Source organism: Scyliorhinus torazame, chromosome 17, assembly GCF_047496885.1.
Source record: "Scyliorhinus torazame isolate Kashiwa2021f chromosome 17, sScyTor2.1, whole genome shotgun sequence".
NCBI lineage: Eukaryota > Metazoa > Chordata > Chondrichthyes > Carcharhiniformes > Scyliorhinidae > Scyliorhinus > Scyliorhinus torazame.
The window spans coordinates 129,676,664-129,694,893 of NC_092723.1; the positions used below are offsets into that span (position 1 = coordinate 129,676,664).

The 18,230-nt window shown below is 48.7% G+C and overlaps 1 protein-coding gene across 1 annotated transcript in view; it reads right to left on the minus strand.

Annotated features, from left to right (window-relative positions):
• micall2a (mical-like 2a) overlaps positions 1-18,230 on the minus strand; it is a 165,238-nt gene that overhangs the window by 79,370 nt on the left and 67,638 nt on the right. Inside the window, exons 3-5 of the mRNA XM_072481020.1 lie at positions 15,710-15,851; positions 8,739-8,884; positions 7,181-7,323 (exon numbers count right to left, since the gene is read on the minus strand). Of these exons, the coding sequence (XP_072337121.1) occupies positions 7,181-7,323; positions 8,739-8,884; positions 15,710-15,851 (431 nt within the window). The remainder of the gene's footprint in view (positions 1-7,180; positions 7,324-8,738; positions 8,885-15,709; positions 15,852-18,230) is intronic.

The window sequence follows — 18,230 nt, forward strand, 5'->3', positions numbered from 1 at the left end:
GGGGCAACACGGTAGCACAGTGGTTAGCATGACTGCTTCACAGCTCCAGGATCCCAAGTTCAATTCCCAGCTTGGGTCACGGTTTGTGTGGAGTCTGCACGTTCTCCCCGTGTCTGTGTGGGTTTCCTCTGGGTGCTCCGGTTTCCTCCCACAGTCCAAAGACGTGCAGGTTAGGTGGATTGGCCATGCTAAATTGCCCATAGTGTCCAAAAAAGGTTAGGTGGGGTTACGGGGATATGTGGAGGTGTAGGGACAGGGTGGAGGTGGGCTTAGTTAGGGTGCATTTTCCAAGGGCCGGTGCAGACTCGATGGGCCGAATGGCCTTCTTCTGCACTGTAAGTTCTATGATTCTCCCTGTGTCTGCGTGTGTCTCACCCCTACAACCCAAAGATGTGAAGGGTAGGTGGTTTGGCCACGCTAAATTGTCTTTTAATTGGGAAAAAAAAGAATTGGGTACTCTAAATTTATTAAAAATGAATAAATAAATCTCATGGGACCACTGACAGTGCAGCTCTCCCGCGGTACTCTCCCTCTGACAGTCCAGAATTGAAGATTCCAGGACACTGCTGTGTACAATCCTGAAGTCATAGGGACACTTAAAAAGATAGCTTTCTAAAATTTCCTTTGACCATTTCTCATTACAAGATATAAAAATATTGAAAATGGGGGAAAAGACTGTTTGGTGAAAGTCAAGCATCATCCTATTGGGGAATAAGACTTTTTGCTTTCCACTTGCCATAGGAAGCATCACGTGAATAGAGGTCTTGGCCAACAAATGGTTGGAACATGGGGGCATGTCATGTGATTTAACTTCCAGGGATTCATTTAATCATAGTTTGCAACCCTATTGAAGATGCCTAACGACTGGGAGTTTTTTGTTCTTCAAGTAGCTCGGCCTTCCTGCCCATCAGTAGCCTGACAGTTGCCAAGACAACACTTAACATAGAAACAAGAGCAGGAGTTGGCCTTCGGCCCTTCGAGCCTGCTCCGCCATTCATTATGATCATGGCTGATCATCCAACTCAGTAACCTGTTCCTGCTTTCCCACCCCCATTACCTTCAATCCCTTTAGCCCCAAGAGCTATATCTAACTCCTTCTTAAAAACACACAATGTTTTGGTCTCAAATGCTTTCTGTGGTAGTGAATTCCACAGGTTCACCTCTTCTCATCATCTCAGTCCTAAATGGTTTACCCGGGATCCTCAGACTGTGACCCCTGGACTCCCCTGGCATCGGGAACATCCTTGCTGTATCCACCCCGTCAGGTCCTGTTAGAATTTTATAGGTTTCTATGAAATCCCCACTCATTCTTCTAAACTCCAGCGAATATAATCCTAAACAACTCAATCTCTCCTCATACGTCAGTCAGGAATCAGTCTGGTAAACCTTCAATTTTAGTGTGGTTGATCCACCTAACCTGCACATCTTTTGGCGATGTGGGTTGAGACCCACGCAGACAGGGGGAGAATGTGCAAACTCCACATAGACAGTGACCCGGAGCTGGGATTGAACCCATGTCCTCGGCACAAGGAGACAGCAGTGCTAACCACTGGGTCACTGTGCCACCCTACAATCCCCTCTCTCAATCTACAGCCATTCAGATAATAATTTGCCTTCCTGTTTTTGCTGATGTTGATCATTGTGTGTTAAAAAATGATCCCTTTCTTAGAATTCATTCCAGGCTAGCCCGAAAGTTCACCTGGGTCAGCTCCAAACTCACCCGATTGACTGGCAGATTGCTTCTCATGGTCAATCTTTTAGAGATTGCAAGACTGCCCGTGAATGTTGAGTGCAGGACAATCACAGTCTTTGACTCAAATCACCAGAAACAAGAACGGACCATTAACGTTCTGTGCAGGGAATATATGCCCATTTTGGACACTCATCAAGTATTCCAGCCATCACATTTCTTGATGGATAGACTGGGCTTGTATTTCCTCGAGTTGTCGAAGATTAAGAGATAGCCTAATGAAGGCAGATAGAGAGAAGCTATTTCCACTGGCAGGGGGAGTCCAGAACAAGGGGGCATAACCTGAAAACTCAAGCAGGGCCATTTAGGGGTGATGTCAAGAAATACCTCTTCCAGTGCAAATAGTGAACTTTCTCTCCCTCTAAAAGCTGTTGAGGATGAAGAATCAATTGAAAATTTCAAAACTGAGATTGGTAGATTTTGGTTAAGGCAAGGGTATTAAGGATATAGAACCAAGGCCAATAGATGACGTTGAGATACAGCAACAATTTAAGTGAATGGCAGAATGGAATCAAAGAACCGAATGGACTACTCCTGGTCCTAAAGAGATGCACAACATGCTTTAGGACCCCAACATGCTTCAGCAGCAGTCCCCACTACGCCAGTGTGGCACTATTCCACTAGAACCATCAAAGGAGGACCGCGTTACCTCATGCTGAGCTGATCAGAACTCATGCCCCAAAGATAAAAGGACAATGTTTAACCCAATGCGTAAGGGAAAGTGTCAAGCCTTGACTTACTGGGAGCATCTTCGCCTCAAAGTCAGATGGTTATGTTTCAAACCCCAAACCAGGGGGTTGTGTGCAAAATCAAGGCCAATACATGAGAAAGGGAGTGCAGTGCACCACTGGCAGAGATGTTGGGCGGGATTCTTCACTCCCGCGCCGAAGTGGCCGCGCCGTCGTGAACGGCGTCGAGGTTCACAACGGCACGAAACGGCCCCGATTCCGACCGATTCAGGCCCCGACAATGGGCTAGGATCGGGGCTGCGTCATCTACACGCGCCAGGCCTTGTCGCCCGCGTAAAGGCGGTGCCGCATAGATGACGCGGCCGGCGCCGCATAACTGCCGTCACCCGCGCATGCGCGGGTTGGGCGGCGCCAACCCGCGCATGCGTGGTTGCCGTCCTCTCTGAGTCCGCCCCGCAAGAAGATGGCGGACGGATCTTGCGGGGCCACGGAAGGAAGGAGGTCCTCCTTCAGAGAGGACGGCCCGACGATCGGTGGGCAACGATCGCGGGCCATGCCACATTTGAGGTACCCCCCGGTGCAGGATCCCCCCTCCCCCTCCCCGCAGGCCGCCCCCCCAGCGTTCACGCACTGTTCACGACGGCAACAACCAGGTGTGGACGGCGCCGGGGGGAACACGCCATTTTGGCCTGGCCGCTCGGCCCATCCGGGCCTGAGAATAGCGGGGGTGCCGGAGAATCGCCACTTTTGGGTGTCTCCGGCGATTCTCCAGCCTGCGGCCCGCGGAACTCGACCGGGCCGTTCCCGCCGCTTGGGAGAATCGTGGGAGGGCGTCGGACCGGCGTCTCAGGAAATTTTGGCGGCCCAGGCGATTCTCCCAACCGGCGCAGGAGTGGAGAATCACGCCCGTTGACTTTCAGATGAGACATTAAACTGTGGCTTCACTTTCCCTCTGATATAGTCATGGTAGTAACTGTTGAGCAGGTAAGCTGTTCCAGTCTCAACCAACAGCACAAATGAACAGGCTAACTGAATGTTATTGGATTGCCACTTGCTGTGTTCACATTGGATGCTGCGTTTGCCTGTGAAACAGTGACCGCACTTAATTTGCTGAAAAGTGCTTTGGGCTGTCTTGAGGATGTCAAAAGTGCTTTAGAAATGCAAGCTTTTTCTTTCTATTAGCATCATTCACTCTTTCGATCTGCGCAAAAGTCCTGTCAACTTCTCTGTAAATTCCTTAGTCCACGGTGAAAATTAAAAGCGTCTCTGTAAAAGTGTTACACTGTAACTACACCTTTCCAACAGTGTAGGCACTGTGGAGCAATTGGGGAGATACACCTTTTACAGAGGCAGATCCAATTCTAAATATGAGCAATGATATTTAGAATGCCTCTAAGCATTCATTGCTCTTTTTGCCCCTAGTAGGACCAATTTCACCTCTTGTTACATGTTTCTATATACATGCCAGTAGAAAATGTTTGGGTTCCCTTTTATATTGACTGGAATTCTATTCTCATCTTCTCTCTTTGCAAGTCTTCTTTTCCTCTTCACCTTCCCCCTCAACCTATTGTATTTGACCTGGTTTTCATTTGGAAGAATTCACCTGACTTGCAGTATACACTCTCCTCTTTTGTTTCATCATGCTCCCGGATTTCCTCGTCATTCAAGGAGCTCTGTTGTCTTTGCTCACCAACCTTTCATTCTTGTTGGAATGTAACTAGTCTGTACCTGAAGCTCCCCTTAAAGATCGCACATTGTTACATATAACAGTTTATCCTGTCAGTCTCTGGTTCCATTTTATTCTTCTCATCGCATTGAAATTAGCCCCTTTCAATTTAGAAGTATTCCTTGCTCTTCTCCGCTACGAATCAAAACCTTAAGATACGAAGGTCACTTTTACCCAAATGTTCCCCTCAGATACCTGGTTGACTTCGCCCACCTCATTTTCCAGCACCGGATCCAGCAATGCCACGGCGGCGCAATGGTTAGCACTGCTGCCTCACGGCACCATGGACCCGGGTTTGATCCCAGCCCCGGGTCACTGTCCGTGTGGAGTTTGCACATTCTCCCCGTGTCTGCATGGGTCTCACCCCCACAACCCAAAGATGTGCCGGGTAGATGGATTGGCCACGTTAAATTGCCCCTTAATTGGAATAAAAATAATTGGGTACTCCTAAATTTAAATTAAAACATTCTGGTCAAGGGAATACTTCTGACCACGTCCTTGTTAACCTTTACTCTGACATTATCCCAACCAATAGTTGGATTTTTAAAACTACGTTTATTGAAAATAAAATTCATCATTAACAAAATCATATTAAAAACTTAATTCAAGTTAAGATGACTAAAAACAAGACAAACCATCAAAAACACTAATTAACTTAACCCCCCCCCCCCCAACATTAAACTAAACCCCTTAAAATCTGATGGTAACTAGCTCTTTAAAAAAGGGAAATGAATGGTTGCCATCTTAGGTAGAATACCCCCTAATGGTGTACTTAACCTTCTCCAAATGTAAGAGCGACATGAGGTTACCCAACCAAGCCAGGGCACTGAGCGGAGTAGGAGACCTCCACCCAAGCAGAACTCGTCTCCAGGCTATTAACGAGGCAAAAGTGAGGACATTCGCCTTCATCCGTGACTGCAGCAACAGCGAGTCTAATACCCCGAAAATGGCCACCAGTGGACAGGGCTCCAGATCGACATTAAGTATCTCTGACATGGTGCTAAGAAAAAGGTACCCACACCAGATCCATTCGCGTATTGCCCTCTGTAATTGTTCTGTAATTGTTTCCCAGGTGCCCAAATGTATATGTACCCCCTCAGTTCCCCCCCCCCCCCCCGCCCCACAAACAGATGCCTACTTATGTGCTAAAAACAATACTGCCAATTGTACAGAGCTGCTGTTGTTGAGCTAGCACATAATACCCTACCAGTTATTTTATTCTAACTTTTTCTTTGTTGTTTGTTTTGTTTTTTGTGCGTGTTCCCTTCTCTTCTATGTATATATATATGTATGTATTCTATTTTGTGTACACAACGGTAAATATGCTTTATCCAAAAACCCAATAAAAAACATTTATAAAAGCAAAGACAAAGGGACCCAAAAGCTTATTAACTTGGGACAAGACCAGAACATGTGAGTGTGGTTAGCCGCCCTGAGAACAATGCTCATAACTGTCCTCCACCTCAGAGAAAGAACCGCCCATCCTTGCCTTGGTCATATGAGCCCTCTGCTTCCCCTTGAACTGGATCAGACTAATCCGAGCACAAGAGGGCGTGGGGAGCCCCCCTCCATCCATCATCAAATAAATACTTGGATAACTAATTTCCCCCAATATCTATAGTTCTTGCACATCTCTGGGATATCCCAGCAGGAGTTGTACATCTCTCTCTCTCTCACTCATTATTTGGAGGACTGTAGAATACCCCAGTAGTGGTCCTCCCCAGGAGTGTCTCTCCCCAAGTCTGTGCCGATCTCACGGTCTCTCCCCGAGTCTGTGCCGATCTCACGGTCTCTCCCCGAGTCTGTGCCGATCTCACTGTCTCTCCCCGAGTCTGTGCCGATCTCACTGTCTCTCCCCGAGTCTGTGCCGATCTCACTGTCTCTCCCCGAGTCTGTGCCGATCTCACTGTCTCTCCCCGAGTCTGCGCCGATCTCACTGTCTCTTCCCGAGTCTGTGCCGATCTCACTGTCTCTCCCCGAGTCTGTGCCGATCTCACCGTCTCTCCCCGAGTCTGCACCGATCTCACTGTCTCTTCCCGAGTCTGTGCCGATCTCACCGTCTCTCCCCGAGTCTGTGCCGATCTCACCGTCTCTCCCCGAGTCTGTGCCGATCTCACCGTCTCTCCCCGAGTCTGTGCCGATCTCACCGTCTCTCCCCGAGTCTGTGCCGATCTCACTGTCTCTCCCCGAGTCTGTGCCGATCTCACTGTCTCTCCCCGAGTCTGTGCCGATCTCACCGTCTCTCCCCGAGTCTGTGCCGATCTCACCGTCTCTCCCCGAGCCTGTGCCATTATAGATCTCTCTGGTCTCGCTGTTTCTCTCCCGATCCACAAAATTATCAAACAAAATTTGCTGCATAAATTGATATTGGGGGTATGATCCTATGGCCACGCTGCGCTGGAAAAGCAGCTCACTGCGGCACAGCGTGGCCGTTGAAAGCCTGGAGATCCAGAATTGACGCAATCTATCGAGGTGTTGCGATAGAAATCCCGTCCACAATGGGCGGGTCACCTTTTTGCAAATCTGCATATTAGAGTGAGACAGCTAGTCCCACTGTAATGTGCAGATTGCCGAGGTACCTGAGGCTTTGGGCCTCAGAGCCCTAAAGTGAGCACTGGTTGGTACTGGTACCCATAATAGGGTACCAAATGGAACAGCACTTGTGGCAGTCTCCAAGGGGATCGGATGCCCCTAGCTGCATGCCTCTTGGGCAGGGTTGTGAACTGGCACTGCTGGTGCCACCTGGGTACCAGCCTGGCACTGCCAGGCTGCCCTGGCTAATGGTGTCCTAATCTCACGTTACGCTGGGGAGTGCCGGGAAACACGTGCTCGCTATCGGACTTTGTTCCCTTTTGGGGAAATTGCGCCCTAGGTCAAATGACCAAAGGTTTGGTCAAAAAGGCATGTTTTTGGAGTGCTAAAGGAGGGTGGGGAGGTAGAGAATTGGAGAGATTCCTACAGCTTATGGTCTTCACAGCTGAAGCTGAAAGCAACATATTTGGGCCTTGATCTCACCTGAAGCAGCTTCTGTGATAAAGATTCCCATCTACTAAGTATCGCTGAACCAACAGAACTGTCTTTTTGCAGATAGTGCAGCTATTGGACAAAGTTCCCGACTTAGTGGATCGGTTACCAGCATCAGCAGCGGGAACGATGTTCTGGAGGAAAAAAAATGACCATTATTAGTTTTATTTCTCCATTAAATGCGAGTAGATCACAAGGCTCCTTCGCTGACTGAAATGCCAGTTTCTTGTAATGCCTAGTTGTAATATTCACTCTTATTCTCTCAGGTGGCACACATCATACAGAGTAGCTGGAATGCAGCAGCTCAGGGGGTTTGTTGGGGCAGCACGGCGGTGCAGTGGTTAGCACTGCTGCCTTACGTTGCTGAGGACCCGGGTTTGATTCCAGCCCCAGGTCACTGTCTGTTTGGAGTTTGCACATTCTCCCCGAGTCTGTGTGGGTCTCACCCCCACAGCCCAAAGATGTGCAGGTTAGGTGGATTAGCCACGCTAATTTACCCCTTAATTGGAATAAAAATGAATTGGGTACTCTAAATTTATAAAGAAAAAAATGAGCTCAGAGGGTTTGCTAAGCTTTCCCCAAAAGATCAAGGGAAGGTAATAGAGTGGAAAGTAGGAGAGCTTGACAGAAGGAATAATGGCGCAGGGCAAAAGGAGATAGTAATGGGACAAGTGAAAACACAAAACCGTCCAAAGATGTGCGGGTTAGATGGATTGGCCATGCTAAATTGCCCTTAGTGTCCAAAAAAGGTTACGTGGGGTCACTGGGTTGCGGGGGTAGGGTGGAGGTGTGGGCTTCAGTAGGGTGCTCTGTCCGAGGGCCTGTGCAAACTCGATGGGCCAAATGGCCTCCTTACGCACTGTAAACTCTTTGAAAAGCTGAGTCTTAAGGAGGTGTAATGGGATTCGGATAGGAGACGGTTAGCTCAGTTGGTGAAACAGCTAACGTGCAGATTGCATTAGTGCCAACAGCATGGGGTTCAATTTCCTCATTTGCGCTGATCAGATTCAGGGCCTGCCTCTCCGCCCTGCCCCACAGTAAAAATCAGAGCACTTCACTGCTGCTCAGCAAATAATCGAGGAGCATCGTCAGGCAGAGATCAGAGGAAAGGGCATTGCAGAACTTTCACCAATCACTGCTCTCTGAGCAGACGTGGCTTTCCCGTTTGCTCTCTTCTCCCCTCCCCCTTTCTGTACTTGCTCAAAAACTCTGGGGTGGGAATATCCGGCCCTTCCCGCCGGTGAGATCTCCAGGCCCTGCCGAGATCGACCACCCGCTGCAGGTTCCCTGGCAGCAGCATGGGCAAGAGATCGGCAGGACCGGAAGTTCCTGCCAGCGGCCAATGGCAAGCTGCCTCTGCTGGAGGAAAACCCTGTCCCTAACCGTTTTCCAACTCTGATGAAGGATCATCGAGCTGAGGTGGGAACTCTTGTTTCTCTTTCCACAGCTGCTGCCAGGCTTGTTGAGTGATTCCAACATTCTCTGTTTTTACTGGGTGAGAAATGTATCCAGCTGCCAGTTTGATCATGTGACAGAAACCACCACTCACCTTTGGTGCCACCCTCGAGCTCGGCGGAGGGTGGGGGGTCAGCGGATTCTTGGGCACTTTGGGTTTGGTTTCAGGCGTCGACCTCTTCGGCACTGGCTGCTCGCCCGAATCAGAGGCCGGTCTCTTGATGTGAGCCAGACCGCCGACTGCAAAACAGAAATATGGCTTTGAAAACAGGATGGTCTCCTTCACAGAAAGGGTGGAACTTTACACCAGGTGAGCTGCAGAGGTTCACACGTGGCATCTCTGGGCATTCTTCATATGCTGTCTGTGGTCCACGATATGTAGGGCTAATTGACCTCCTCGATTAGCAGAGACCCAACAAGATCAACCTAGCCTCCCATCGACAGGGCGTGACACAATCCCAGCACTCGGTGCTTCTGAACACGTGGAGAGATCAGGAAACACCAAATGCAAACACTTTTGAAATGTCAGTATCTCAATGGCTGGATAGATAGTTATTATTGGATTGAGATACTGGATGCAGATTCTGGGAGTTCAAATTGATATGACATGTGACATTTAATTCAATAAATCATTGAGGATTAGCATCAGAAAATAGGATTTAAAAATCAGCTGGTTGCGGCACGGTGGCACAGTGGTTAGCACTGCTGCCTCACAGTGCCAGGGACCGGGGTTCAATTCCGGTCTTGGGGAACTGTCTGTGTGGAGTTTACACTGTCTCCTCACGTCTGTGTGGGTTTCCTCCGGGTGCTCCGGTTTCTTCCCACTGTCCAAAGATGTGCAGGATAGGTGGATTGACCATGCTAGATTTTCATTTAGTGTGTCCAAAGATGTGCAGGTTAGATGGAGCTATGGGGTTCCAGGGATAGGGTGGGGCAGTGGGCCTAGGTAGGGTCATCTGTCAGAGGGTCGATGCAGACTCGATGAGCCTAATAGAATCCCTACAGTGCAGAAGGAGGCTATGATTTTATTAACATCCTTCAGGATACTGGAGGTTCAAGTCCTGGAGTTGGCCATAAGATCTAGGCTGTCATTGCAGGCTGCATGGGCTGGATGGCCTCCTTCTGTTCTGTACTATTCAGCAATGCTCCACTGGAATACTGAGGGAGTGGGGGAGTGTTGAAGGTGCTGTCTTTTGATTGAAAAGTTAAACTGAGGCCCCATTGTCCAATGTGCAGGGGAAGCATTATTTTGAAGAGGAGCAGGGGAATTGTCAATAGTGTTTTGGCCAATATTTATTCCTCATCCAACATCACTGAACAACAGATTCTAGCTGTGGGAGCTGTTGTACACAACTTGCCAGCTACAGTTTTCCTACATTATAACAGTGGCTACACATCAAAAGTATATCACTGGCCAGAAAGCACATATTCTGAGACTGTAAAAAAGTGCTATAAAAATGTGGATCTTTCTTTCTTCAAGCCACAAGGTTGCGCAGACAATCGGAAGAAATACCAAATTCTTAGACTAACCACAGCTGGATAATACATGCGACTTTGCCAGAATCTCCACATTCCGCGAACAATTAAAAATCAACTCGCGTTCTTTTTTGCAAAAACGATGGGGGTTAGATGAAGAGGGTCTGGGAGGAAGCTTATGTGGAGCATAAACGGCAGCATATAGCAGTTAGGCTGACAGCGTTTCTAAGTGGCTGAGTCAATGTAAAGTTTTGGCAGAGGGTTATAAACAGAGCTGTTTTCAAAAAAGAGCAACTAGATTCCAATGGACAGCAGTCCTTCCCCCTTTCCTCACTGTGACATGATCTCATTATTCAATCCCAATTCTTACTCATATTAATCATGAAACTGGTTTCCACATGCCACACCGCTTAGGTGCCAGGGAAGCGTGTCCTTACAGGCTGGGGAAACATGTTCAGTGCAGTGCGGCATGTTCATTGCAATGTTGGATGGGGGCCTTAAAGTGAAAGAGCAAAGATCAAGCTACTTTGAGGTAAGTTGTTTGGCAGTGATCTCTGATAAAAATGTGCTGTGGTTGTTACTTCAACTTGGTTGTGGTGTCCTTCATAACTGCAATCCCTAATGACATGGAATGTCCAGGGTCACCCATTAACCATTTTTCATGCCAATCCTTCATTGTCACTGGACCAGAATTTTGGAACTCCCTACTTAACGGCACTGCAGGAGTACTTTCACCACACAGGAGTCAATGGGAATCAGGGGGAAAACTCTCCGCTGGTTGGCACAAAGGAAGATGGTTGTGGTGGTTGGAGGTCAATCATCTCAGCTCCAGGACATCACTGCAGGGTAGTGTCCTAGGCCCAACCATCTTCAGCTGCTTCATCAATGACCTCACTTCTATCAGAAGGTCAGAAGTGGGGATGTTTGCGGGTGACTGCGCAATATTCAGCACCATTCGCAACTCCTCAGATAATGAAGCAGTCCATGTCCAAATGCAGCAAGACCTGGACAATATCCAGTCTTGGGCTGACAAGTGGCAAATTACATTTGCGCCACAAGTGCCAGGCAATGACCATCTCCTACAAGAGAGGATCGAACCATCGCCCTTTAGCATTCAATGGCATTACCATCGCTGAATCCCCCACAATCAACATCCTGGGGGTTACCATTGATCAGAAACTGAACTAGCCACATAAATACTATGGCTACCAGAGCAGATCAAAGGCTAGGAATCCTACAGCATGTAACTCACTTCCTGACTCTCCAAAGCCTGTCCACCATCTACAAGGCACAAGTCAGGAGTGTAATGGAATATTCTCCACTTGCCTGGATGAGTGAGGCTCCAACAACACTCAAGAGGCTCGACACCATTCCGGATACAGCAGTCCGCTTGATTTTCCCCCCTTCCACAAATATTCAAACCCTCCACCACCGACAAACCGTGGCAGCTGTATGTACCATCTACAAGATGCACTGCAGTAACTCACCAAGGTTCCTTCACACCTTCCAAACCCACGACCACTACCATCTAGAAGGACAAGAGCAGCAGATACCTGGGAAGCCCAAAACGTGGAGGTTCCCCTCCAAGTCACTCAGCACCCTGACCTGGAAATATATCACCGTTCCTTCACTGTCGCTGGGGCAACATCCTGGGACTCCCTCCCTAACAGCTCAGTGGGTGCACCTACACCTCAGGGACCATAGCGGTTCAAGAAGGCAACCCACCCACTACCTTCTGAAGGGCAACTAGGGATGGGCAATAAATCCAGCGATGCCCATATCCCATAAATTAATTTAAAAAGTACCGACTGCAGTGAAGAAGACGGTTCATCATCACCTTCTCAAGGGAGCTCGGGAGGGGCAATAAATGCCACTGGTGCTCCAAACCCAAGCATGAATAACAAAGCAGCTGCCAACAGCTTAATTTGCAATACCCTTGAACATTCTGATGAGGAAACGTTTTCCAGTGAATTGACTGCTGAATACCTCAGATCCAGGGCAGCACGGCAGCACAGTGGTTAGCACAGTTGCTTCACAGCTCCAGGGACCCAGGTTCGATTCCCGGCTTGGGTCACTGTCTGTGCGGAGTTTGCACGTTCTCCCCATGTCTGCGTGGGTTTCCTCCAGGTGCTCCGGTTTCCTCCCACAGTCCAAAGATGTGCAGGTTCGGTGGATTGGCGATGATAAATTGCCTCGAGTGTCAAAAGGGTTGGGTGGGTTTGCTAGGTTACGGGAATAGGGTGGGGGTGTGGGCTTGAGTGAGGTGCTCTTTCCTAAGGGCCGGTGCAGACTCGATGGGCCAAGTGGCCTCCTTCTGCACTGTATATTCTATGAATCCCTATCCAAGCCCACACACTCTTAGCTCTGCAGTCTTCCTACCATGGGACACAGACAGGAAAACTATTTGCATTTGCCAACTCTGTTTGGAATACAGCCGACTGTTTCATGATATGACCTCTCTCCACAAACTGTAACACCCCCACCACCAACCACACATTGCCCGTCCTCCAGACACGCTGCCTTCCCATGGCCTACTAGAAAGTGAACGGACTCTTCCTTTTCCAATTGAACTAACCTTTGACTGTTAGGGAAGCAGCCTCTCCCAATATTTTTCCCCAATCTCCAATTTTTTTAAACAAATAAACAAAGTTTCAGAGAAAATGAAAAATTGCTCAAGTTTATTTCGTCCTTGATGAATTTGACCCAGATTTTCCCGGCAACTCTGTTCTGGAGATTATTCGCTGCTTCTGGAGGTTAATAACAAACACTGCAGGTGCACAGCAGTGCAGTAATCCAGACTCTACCACGCACCGGGGAACAAAGGTGGCCACGTGCAAAGTGGTCCCTTTAAGATGTACACGTGTGTGGCCATGCAGCAATCTTAAAGGGACCACACAGTGCAACGAAGGGGGTCGCACAAAGTGAAAGCAAGTTAGAGGGAACCTGCTTGGCACCCCTTAAAAAAAACTATACAATTCTAACCAATCAAATACTGGCTGCACCAAACACTCAAAAAAACAGCTCTTTAATGATGAAACTGTTGGGAAGTTGAGCAGGACAAGTCCCAGCATGCAATATATCCCAATGAGGTCACCTGTTGCCATAGTTACACAACAGGGAGACTCCCAACCCCTCCCCCACTCCCACCCCACCACACCCCAAGCCACAGGCCATAAGATAGTGCCAGAATTAGAATGTCTTCCCGTTCACTTCAGTCCTAAAAGCAAAATGAAATTGAAAGCCATTCGCCCACTACACCAGGCAGAGTAACAACTCATGACATCAGAGGAGAAACGCCTCTGGATTTTACAATTGCGTTATTAAAATTACAGTGCAAAGCTGAACAGATGGCCCAGGGTCTCTCTGCAACATCATCACCTCCCTTCCCCCTTCTGATATGGTGGGTGGAAGAAAACCCGGGCATATAAAAAGTACCAAGTCAATATTCAAAGGAGAACAGGTGTCCTGGCCAATATTTATCCCTCAGTCAACACCACTTAAAAAAAAAAGATTGTCTGCTCATTATCACCTTGTTGACTGTGGGAAGTCGCTTTGCCCAAATTGTGATGTGGAAAACGCAGCAGCCAATGAACATTACTTTTTTTTTTAAAAGCCCTTCATTGTCCATAAAGCACTTTGGGATGTCCGGAGGTTTTGAAAGATGCTATATAAATGCAACTTCCTTTGATGACTTGAGCATGCTTTTTCCAGGTGGCCATTCTTTTGTTGAGGAAGCAAATTGGGTGCGAGTGCAGAAGGTTTGGCAAGATACTTAGAGTCCCTTGTAATAATAATAATCTTTATTATTGTCACAAGTAGACTTACATCAACACTGCAGTGAAGTTACTGTGGAAATCCCCTAGTCGCCACATTCCGGCGCCTGTTCGGGTACACGGAGGGAGAATTCAGAATGTCCAATTCACCTTACAGCATGTCTCTCGGGACTTGTGGGAGGAAACCGGAGCACTCGGAAGAAACCCACACAGACACAGGGTGAGCGTGCAGACTCCTCACAGGCAGTGACCCAGGCTGGGAATCGAACCTGGGACCCTGGAGCTGTGAAGCAACAGTGCTAACCACTGTGCTCCCGTGCCGCCCCCGAATTGTTTGCGATTCAACCCCCATCAATCATCCCGACACGTGAGCAATCACGCAAGAATGAGGTGCCAAGGTGGTCAGCACCTTTTGGAAAGAAAGACAGAAAGATTTTGTCAACGGGGGGAGGTATAATGTTGTAATCTTCAGTTGAAACTACTCATATTAGCAAAGTTGGAATGAAATAAAACCACACAGCCAGATTTGCCCCAACACTTACACACACCATCCAATTTTAACTCCTGCAAGACCTTTCGGTGACGCGATGCTGCAATGTCGGTCACTGGGCCGGTAGATTCAAACCACTGGGCCAAATTTGAATGGCGCTGGTCAGTTGCTCAGGTAAAGCAGTGGCTAGCTTAGTGGCAGGGTGGTGGGGAGATGGGAAAAGGCCAATATTGGGTAAGCCTCCGGTACTGAGAGCGCCCCCATCAACAACTCACGTCCTGCCACAGGGGAGGAAAGGGGGAAGATTGGCCAGGGTTTTGTGGGGCTGGGGAGCGAAGCTGGTGGATCGGGGCACCCAGGCAGGCAGACTCCAGGCTTTGCTTGCAGGGCCTGGAGAAGTCTAATGCTTAGCAGGGAGAAATTTTATTCATGCTTAATTCAGAGAGGCTGAATGAGCACCTCACTCAGGAGCAGGTCAGAATGTCCTGAGATGCCACATATGTAACATAAGGCTAATTTGCATTGATTAATGAGGTTATCACGGGATTCTCATCAAAGCCAGCAGCATTAAAATGGGGAAACAGCAGCTTGTATTTATATAGCACCTTTAACATGGTGACATTTTCCAAGGTGCTTCACAGGAGCTTTATTAAGTAAACATTGACACTGAGCCGCATTGTAGGTGGGTGACAAAAAGGTCAGACAAAGGGGTTGTTATATCATTTGAAAATGATTTGGGATCTATATCGTTTTCGTGCAATGTATATCCATAATGCCACACCACTCACTACTGCACTACAGTGTGTGTACTAAAGTGTGTGTGAGGCGATGTGACAAATTATACACAGCATAAGCTCCAGAATTTGTGTCCAAAGTGTGATTCATTTTAGAGTTCTGGAAACCACTAGACACAACGGAAGCAACTTTTAATGAACATCTTAGAAAAGGAGGCAGGGATGGATTTCAGAGCTTGGGTGACCAGGCAGTGAAAAGAACGACCGTCAATGGTGGAGCAATTAAAATCAGGGATTCTGAGGATGCCAGAATTAGAAAAGCTCTGGGAGGGTTGTAGGGATGAAGCAGGTTACCGAGTTTGGGAGGGGGCAAAGCTCTGGGGAATTTGAAAACAAGGAGTAGGATTTTCAAATCACGGTGTTGCAGGACCGGGAGCCAATTTCAACCAGTGAACACAGGGAGTGGAATTTAGACACCCTTAGATATGCAGCGGGCATCCTGTGGACAAAACGGAGGTCAGGGGCCAGCCCCGAGGTGTCAATAAGCAGTTTCAAAATATTGCGCCTGAAGGATTGACAGGAGGTTACTCACTCGGTGAACGGCCTGTGAAATAGTTAAAATACTGCGAGACGTAGGTCAAAATGCTGAGTCTGTCTGGGACTTTCATTGCCACCATGTCCTCTGCGTCCAGCAGTGCCGGGATTCCCAGCTTCTCCTCTGCCACGCGGAATGCCTGAAAGCAACATCAAGAATTCAGGCAATGTTTTTTTTACAAAGACCAACTCCCAATCCGACAGGCACGGAGAAAACCGTTTGTCCTTCACAACAATTTTTATTAAACAAAGCAGGAAAAATTTGCAAAAAATATAAAACGCTGCCCAGAGAACACCCTTGCGAATTTAATTCCCCCCCCCCCCGCCCAAAAAAAGCCCAAGGTCCCCCTTATAAGTGATGATGTGGAGATGCCGGCGTTGGACTGGGGTGAGCACAGTAGAAGTCTTACAACACCAGGTTAAAGTCCAACAGGTTTGTTTCGATGTCACTAGCTTTCGGAGCGCTGTTCCTTCCTCAGGTGAATGAAGAGGTATGTTCCAGAAACACATATATAGACAAATTCAAAGATGCCAAACAATGCTTGGAATGCGACCATTAGCAGGTGATTAAATCTTTACAGATCCAGAGATGGGGTAACCCCAGGTTAAAGAGGTGTGAATTGTATCAAGCCAGGACAGTTGGTAGGATTTCGCAGGCCAGCTGGTGGGGGATGAATGTAATGCGACATGAATCCCAGGTCCCGGTTGAGGCCGCACTCATGTGTGCGGAACTTGGCTATAAGTTTCTGCTCGGCGATTCTGCGTTGTCGCGCGTCCTGAAGGCCGCCTTGGAGAACGCTTACCCGGAGATCAGAGGCTGAATGCCCTTGACAGCTGAAGTGTTCCCCGACTGGAAGGGAACATTCCTGCCTGGTGATTGTTGCGCGATGTCCGTTCATTCGTTGTCGCAGCGCCTGCATGGTCTCGCCAATGTACCACGCTTCGGGACATCCTTTCCTGTTATAAGTGAGTTCCCCTTTCCCCTTATAAGTGAGTTAGAGCATTGGGCAGGTCCGGAGATCAGTGTGCTATTTAAAAAAAGGAAATGCGACTGAATGCAGCCTCAGTGGGCAGTTCCCCACGGGACAGAGAGACCTTTGATAACAGGGTTGTCGGGTCCCCCCTGTACCCCTCCCGCCCCGCATCCCCCTCCCGCTTGTAGTGCCGGGAATGACCCCTTGAAACCTGCCCAGAACTGATTCTGGGCGCGATCTTCCCAAAGGGGAACAAAGTCCCCGAGCGAGCGCGTTTAGCCACTTTTTCCTGGCACTCATAGTGCCAAGAAACACATGGCTATTCAACGGGACTCGCATGGAATAAGGGGCCTAAATGGGGATCTCATGGCCCGTAGCCCTGTTTGTACAGTGGAGAGCTCCGTTCGCCGGTAGTTCCTGTTGTAACAAGAGATCAGGACGATGGCGTCTCGATCTCCGAGGTCTCAAAAAGAATCCCCAACCTCTCCCCAGCCCGAACGCAACAAGGGAGCATCCCCCGCCCCACCAACACCCATGGCGGGCAACCCCTGCCCAATCACACGCGTGCAACAAATATCAGCTTGGCACTGCCAACCTGGCAATGTCCTTGCCAGCTGGCATTGCCACCTGGGCACCACCAGACTGGCACCCAGAGGACACTGCCAGGTTACCTAGGTGGCACCAGCAGTGCCAGGGCACCACATTGCCCAAAAGGCATGTAGCTGGAGGCCTCCGATCCCCTTGGAGACCATTCCATCTGATCTCGGTTGTGGGGACCAACACCAAACAGCGCTCGCCCGAGGTCCCCGAGGTGAAGGGATTGAATCCCAAAGCCTCAGGTACCTCGGGAATCTGCACATTAGATTAGGGCTTACTGCCTCGCTCTAATATGCAGATTTGCTAAAAGGTGATCTTGTCCATTGTGGGCAGGATTCACCTTGCACCGTCTCACGAGATTGTGTTAGATCCTGCGAGGCATTGCGAACCGGGTAGATCCCGGGAGCGGGCTCTCCCAGCTTTCAATAGTCATGCTGCTTTTCCGAGAATTGTGCCCTCCTTTTGTTTGGTTAGATGCACCCAGAGAGGTTAAGAGCAGGTAGGTGATGCTGCTACTGTATAAAACGTTGTTTGGAGTTAGACCTCAGCTGGACTAATAGGAAGGAGCTGATGGCATTGGAAGAGGTGCAGAGGTGATTTACCAGGATGTTGCCTGGCCTGGAGAGTTTTACCTACGAAGAGAGATTGGATAGACTGGGGTTGTTTTCCTTGGAGCAGAGGAAACTGAGGGGGGATATGACTGAGATGTATGAAATTATGAGCAGTATAGACAGAGTAGACAGGAAGAAACTATTCCCTTAGTGGAGGGCTCAATGACCAGGGGGCATAGATTTACGCTAAGCTAAGGAACAGGTGGTTTAGAGGAGGTGTGTGTCTGAGCGGTGGGTGTCTAGAACTCATTGCCTGAAAGGAGAGACCCACATAACATTTAAGAAGTATTTAGATGTGCACTTGTGATGCAAGGCACACAAGGCTATGAGCCAATTG